Raw genomic sequence first — 6,385 nt, forward strand, 5'->3', positions numbered from 1 at the left:
TCCACCTAGCCACGAGCAGCAGCCGCTGGCGCCGGGGCAACAGCTAGATGTCAGGAGAAGCCCGGAGCGCCGAGCGCTGGGAAGGGAGGGGAGCGCCCGGGAAGGGAGGGCAGGGCTGGGAGCGCGCACGGGCTCTGCCAGGGCGGGGGTGGGGCGGGGTGGGCGGGCCAGGGCCGGCCAGGGGGAGGGGAGGGGGCAGCTGTGGGCAGGGAGCCGGGCTCGGCCGCCAGCACTAAAGATGGAGAGGCGCCGGGGCCTCGCAGGGGAGGGGGCTCGGCGTTGACGTGGGACGCGGCGGAGGCGCCGCAGTCGGTGGTGATTTGCTAACCTAGCGGCAGAGAGGAGTTAAGGGTGATGAGAGCGGGTACTGCGAACTGCCGGGCGATGCCGCCGCTGCCGCCGTGAGATCCGGAGCAACAGTTCCCCAGCAACACCCCTTCCCCGATCCAGGCACACCCCTAACCCCCCAGGCACGCACACCCACCCCAAGCTCCAGGCTCCGCAAGCGGTAAGTGTATGTGTGTAGGGAACCCGGGAAGGACTCGCACCGCCCAGCGACCGCCTCCCGCCAGGGCGCCCTGGGGCGGGAGAGGTTTAGGCGGGTGGTGCTAGCTTTGGCCACTCGGACGCTGGGCTCGTGCGGGGTTCTGTGGTTGCTGCAGCAGCAGCGATCGTCCGTGCCGGTTGGGGGTCAGCTAGAAAACGGAGCCGAGGCTGTCAGCTTGGGCGCAGCTGCCTCACCAACCTTCCTCAGGGCACGGTCCGGTCCGGGTGAGAGGTGGCAGGCCGGGAGGTCTGCCAGGGCTGCGGGCGCGTGTAGTCGGGGACTGGGTGTCTTTGTACAGGCAAGGGCTGGCGGAGGAGCAGAGAGGCTGTGGGTGCTCATATGTATGCGGACCGGTGCGCTTGGCGTGAGATAGGATTGTGTCTTATTTATTTGTGTTTATTCGCTGGCGGGCTGGGGAGCTAGAACCGGAGGAAGCGAGGAGTGAACCTGGGGGGCGGGTGGGAGGGGACTGGTACCCGCTCGGGTTTTGTTTTCTTTAGAGAAAACGTGGTGGGATTTTTTTTGTTTTTGTTTTTCTTTTTCTTCTTGATTAGACTTGATGTCCCCTTTTAAGGAGAGTGGGAACCTTCGGAGAGACTCTGGCGCTCCGGGTCCTCCTCGGCTCTCGGTGGGAACAGCCCGTGGAGCCGGAGCTCGCTGTGCGCTCCCGGCCGCGCATGGTGGGTTCCCCGCTCTGCACCTGATGCATTCGGGATGTCGTTCCTACCCTGGCGCGCTGCAAGCTTGCCCAGCCCCTCGCACGCTCCCGCACGCGCTCGAAATGCGCACGATCCTGCCAGCTTGCGGACCCCACCGGAATGCACAGAAGCGCACCGCTTCAACCAGCTCGCCTCCTCCCCGCCACGCTCCCAGCGTGTCTGACTCGGGCACGCCGGCAGCTGGTGCGGGAGGCCGGGGACCCTGCTGGTGGCTTCCTGGGGATCCCGATCTTAGGTGGAAGGTGGAGGACCCAGAGATCTCGTCTCACTTGGTCTCCCACCATTGGCCTGGGGCTTTTGTGCTTCTTCTCCCCCGGGGGGGTTGAGCCGCCCGGCCGGCCTAGTAGCGGCGTCCAGCCCGCTCGGACCTTCTCCTTTCCCCGGTCTCTTTCGCTTTCCCCCCTTTTCTTAGGTCTGTTCCCTTTCTTCCAGGCACCTGACTCCCGTGGAAAAGTTGGCTTTTCCAAGTTTGCAAAAGTCCTATGCAAGTCTCGGCGGGGGTCTCTGGGAACAAGGGATGTGTTGAGCCACCGATCCTCGGAGCTCTGGCGGGTTAGCGCTGGCTTTGCCCAGAATCGGCTTGATCGCTGCACCTAGCGACGGTCGGATCGCGGGTGTGGAGCCGCGGGTTAGGGAGAGAGGGCACCTTGATTTCCCTAAGGCCCAGAGGACTCCTTTAGGGGGAAAGGTATTCGGCCAGCGGACCTTCTTTATTTTGGCTTCTTCTCCTTAGTTCTCTGAATCTCTGATCTCTCCCGAAAGCACACCATGTTTCACGAAGCCTTCGATGAATGGATATCTCACCCTTATTGATGCCTTCCGTTTCCACTTTGGGGTGGGCAGTAAGAGTGGCCAGCCACTACTGTTAACTCTTTCTACATGAATTTAGTACCTAAGAGTCCTTAGGACTCATGTCAAGGGTGAAAGCAAGTGCTATGAAGAAGAGTGGGTGAGAAGCCTAGCTCTCTCCACCTTCTCCCCAGGCTGTGTGAAATGTTGGCTACAGACAGACAGAGGTTGGGACCTTATCCCTTTATGGTCTGCCTGTGTCCCAGTGGCTGTTCAAAGTCGGGAGCCTCTCAGTCATCCATAACACACTCTGGGGGAGAGGCCTTTGTGTCCAGCCCTGTTTTTCCTTCCTTCTGGGCTTAACAATCACGCCAGAGATGCTGGTGCCAATGTCACTTACAGAACCATATTCAGAATCAGGTTTTCTTCTTTGTCACTGGGCTTGCCAACACCTGGGAGGCATCCAGTCCGGTGTGCACCCTCAAGGCTGTTGGGAACATACCTTCCTATGGTGTTATCTGCTTTCTCATTTTAGAGCGGTCTGTCCGTTGCGGGGTTGTGGGCCAAAAGTAAAAAGGAGGCTATATAATTGTAGGTGTGCACATGAATATACACACACACACAACAACACAACAACAACTTTGAGGAACTTGTGGTTACAAATGATTTAAGCTAGAATGTGGTGTGTTGGGTGTGTGTGGGGAGTGGGGGTGTGGGGGTGTGGTGTGTTTGTCATAGCCTGAGAATGGGTCTGCCAATCCTTTGCAGCCCTGACTTAAGAGGGCAAGGACAAAGGCCATAGAAACAGGATGACGGACAAGAGTCATGTCTGGGTGACTAGGAGAAGACAGCCTTGTTGCCTGCTGATAGGAGACCACCATCATGTTTAACAGCCCTGACTAGATCTGGTTGTCTCCTAAGGTTGTCTCAGTGAACCAGAACTAGAGAAACATTGAGGATGAGGGTTTGCCAATACGGGGGTGGGCAGGAAAGCGGAATGCTTAGGGTGACTTAAGGGGAGGGGTTGAAAACTCATAAATTTTAAGTAAGTTTGTGAGCCTCGTGGTGGAAGGCTGTGCTTTCGGGCTTACAGAATGCCTAGGATTCATTGCAATCTTCATTTCACTTTATCCGATGCATGCTTCAGAGCAGTGGGGAAAAGCATGTGGGGAAACTTAAACGTTTTTTCTCTTAGAACCTTGGGGTTGTTGGAAAGGATGATCATACATTTCTAGGAAGCCCACCCCCTCTTCAGTTAATCCCTCCCCCAGCCTCTTTCTGGAGTGGAGGCATACTGTAGTGTTTGAATTTTTCTTATAAGGGACATCGGGGAAGTTGTCACTTGCTCATCTCTTTTGTCTTCTCTTCTCCAGTCTCCTCTGCTGGCCCCGAAGCCTGCCCTGCCCCACCTTGCAGAGCAGAGAAGGAAAGAGAGCCCCATGCCTGAGCCCAGGGGAGCATCATGGATCTGACAAAGATGGGTGTGATCCAGCTGCAGAACCCTAGCCACCCTACGGGGCTGCTGTGCAAGGCCAATCAGATGCGACTGGCCGGGACTTTGTGCGACGTGGTTATCATGGTGGACAGCCAGGAGTTCCATGCCCACCGGACGGTGCTAGCCTGCACCAGCAAGATGTTTGAGATCCTCTTCCACCGAAACAGCCAGCACTATACTCTGGACTTCCTCTCACCAAAAACCTTCCAGCAGATCCTGGAGTATGCTTACACGGCGACACTGCAAGCCAAGGCGGAGGACCTGGATGACCTGCTGTATGCAGCTGAGATCCTGGAGATTGAGTACCTGGAGGAGCAGTGCCTGAAGATCCTGGAGACCATCCAGGCATCTGATGACAATGACACAGAGGCCACCATGGCTGATGGTGGGGGCGAAGAAGAAGAGGACCGTAAGGCTCGATACCTCAAGAACATCTTTATCTCAAAGCATTCCAGCGAGGAGAGCGGCTACGCCAGTGTGGCTGGACAGAGCCTCCCTGGGCCCATGGTAGACCAGAGCCCCTCGGTCTCCACCTCTTTTGGTCTCTCAGCCATGAGTCCTACCAAGGCAGCAGTGGACAGTTTGATGACCATAGGACAGTCACTCCTGCAAGGGACTCTTCAGCCACCTGCAGGGCCCGAGGAACCCACACTGGCAGGGGGTGGGCGGCACCCTGGGGTGGCTGAGGTAAAGATGGAAATGATGCAGGTAGATGAAGCCCCTGGCCAGGACAGCCCTGGGGCAGCTGAGTCTAGCGTCTCAGGAGGGATGGGGGACAAGCTTGAAGACAGGAGCAAAGAGGGACCTGGGACCCCAACTAGGGGCAGTGTCATCACCAGTGCCAGAGAGCTCCATTACGGGAGAGAGGAGAGTGGAGAGCAGCTCTCACCTCCTGTTGAAGCTGGCCAGGGGCCCCCTGCGCGACAGGAGTCCCTGGCACCCCCAGTGGAGAAGCATTTGGGCATTTACTCAGTGTTGCCCAACCACAAGGCCGATGCTGTGTTGAGTATGCCATCTTCAGTGACATCTGGTCTCCACGTGCAACCTGCCCTGGCAGTCTCCATGGACTTCAGCACCTATGGGGGTCTGCTGCCTCAGGGCTTCATCCAGAGGGAGCTGTTCAGCAAGCTGGGCGAGCTGGCCGTGGGCATGAAGGCTGAGAGCCGTCCTCTGGGGGAGCAGTGCAGCGTGTGTGGGGTCGAGCTTCCGGACAACGAGGCTGTGGAGCAGCACAGGTAAGTCCCTGCCGCAGCCCTGTGACTATGTTCTGGCTCGCATGGCATTTCTTTATGCCTGGCCCATCCTGAATTCTGGGGACCTGGCTCCTTTGTGATCCTTGGAAAACCAAACCAAACCATACCATTCTTTCCAGTATCGAGGCGTAGGAGGGCACGATTGTTTTCGGAAGACGGTGAAAAGAGAGGGTGTCTATCCGTAACATCAGGGAACTCATGGGCTCAGCCTGTAGGCCTTCTCTTCCGTTTTGCTTTTGGGCTTCCATTTGGTTTTCCTTTTCCTGTGGTTTGGTCTACACTTTTGTTTGCTTAGGGTAACTGTTTAATAATAAAGTGGTGAGAAAAATGCAGGAAGTAGAGTTCAGGTTGAGGGTCTCCTCTGGCCTGGATGGAGCCATGTTATCAGACTTTAGCCTTTTCTTTCCCCACTGGGCATAGTTTGTGCAGCCGTAGGCTGATGTTGGCAGCCTATGACGGAAGCAGGGATTGGATGTTGTTTAAATCCTGTATGTACCTACAGGTCTCAAATGTCTCTTCTGGCAGACACATTGTGAGGCAGAGAAAGCTCTAGTTAAGTTCAGGGAGAAAGACTCACAGAAGAATTTTGGTTTCACAGCCTGTATACTCAGTCTCTTCTCATGCTATCTCTTATCACAAGGGCTAGCCTTGGCTGCCCTCTGGCTTCTGGTTTCATCCTTACAACCCCCCTTCCCACTTTTGAGTCCTTGTGATGTGCTTGGTTTAGGACCAGTGCTTTACCTGCAATTGCACCTTTGTTACAATGTTCCCCAAAGGTAGGTAGTGTTTCTTTTACTAAGACACAGGAAAAATGCTGCTACTGAGTCCTACCAAGGCAGAAACATTCAAAGTAAGACTTACTGTGACTGATGGTTCCTTTTAGCCATCCAGTGAAGAAGAGGATCCTTCCTGCACAACAGGTTGGGGAGCACTGACCAGTGCTCTTAAGAGGGAGTCCACAGTGGGTTTGCGTTTTCTGTTTGCCCATCATTTTCTCCCTTCATCCCTGAGTCTTGACCAATTGCCCACAAATCTGGTTTTTTGTTGTTATGGATGCTAACCTTTTGCATAACTTCCGGCTGGCTGATTTGCTGATCTTGGGTGGACTTTCCACTTTCGTATGCACTCTTCCTCCTCCTCCATTCCTGTTGCTCATTCAGGTGGGGGGGGGGGCGTCTAGAGGGTGGGAAACTGATATAATCACCTCTAGCCGCAGTTTGCTCTGGGGCTTCCTGATCGGCGCTGAGCTGTACCTTATGGAAAGTGGCACTCAGCTAAAAAAGTAACCATTTCTTTTTCCAGAAAGCACAGAAAATAACAACTGTGGATATGTTGTCTTCTTAGTACTTGATCTGCTCAGAAACAGACGTGGTGAAATTACGCTTGTTTTTGTTCACGCTTTCCTTAAGAGGAAAAACTCCCTCTGAACCTTGATAGGTCTGTCATCACCTCCGGATGTGAACCTGGTGTGAAAAGTGGGGTATGGTGGAAAGTCAGTTGTTAAGGTCAGTGTTTGGGTGGGTGGGGGGCTAGAGAGAAAACTCCATTGGTAATCATGAGCACGTACGTAAAAAGCCATGCA

The 6,385-nt window shown here is 55.1% G+C and overlaps 1 protein-coding gene across 3 annotated transcripts; it reads left to right on the forward strand.

Moving 5' to 3' along the window:
* Positions 1–331: 331 nt before the first annotated feature.
* On the forward strand, positions 332–4,789 carry LOC114616674 (zinc finger and BTB domain-containing protein 16). 3 transcript variants are annotated; one of them, XM_028762107.1, is made up of 2 exons: positions 332–508; positions 3,429–4,789. In XM_028762107.1, the coding sequence occupies exon 2, from the start codon at positions 3,518–3,520 to the stop codon at positions 4,787–4,789; it is 1,272 nt and encodes a 423-aa protein (XP_028617940.1). In that variant the 5' UTR covers positions 332–508; positions 3,429–3,517. The 3 variants fall into 3 exon arrangements, with proteins under 3 accessions (XP_028617940.1, XP_028617939.1, XP_028617938.1); XM_028762106.1 differs by lacking the exon at positions 332–508 and adding an exon at positions 674–760; XM_028762105.1 differs by lacking the exon at positions 332–508 and adding an exon at positions 680–771.
* The last annotated feature ends 1,596 nt before the right edge of the window (positions 4,790–6,385 follow it).

Source organism: Grammomys surdaster, unplaced genomic scaffold, assembly GCF_004785775.1.
Source record: "Grammomys surdaster isolate TR1022 unplaced genomic scaffold, NIH_TR_1.0 332953, whole genome shotgun sequence".
Classification (NCBI taxonomy): Eukaryota; Metazoa; Chordata; class Mammalia; order Rodentia; family Muridae; genus Grammomys; species Grammomys surdaster.

Excerpts from the sequence above, each read along its gene's own strand:
- LOC114616674 (XM_028762107.1), top strand. The coding sequence starts at position 3,518 with ATGGATCTGACAAAGATGGGTGTGATCCAGCTGCAGAACCCTAGCCAC.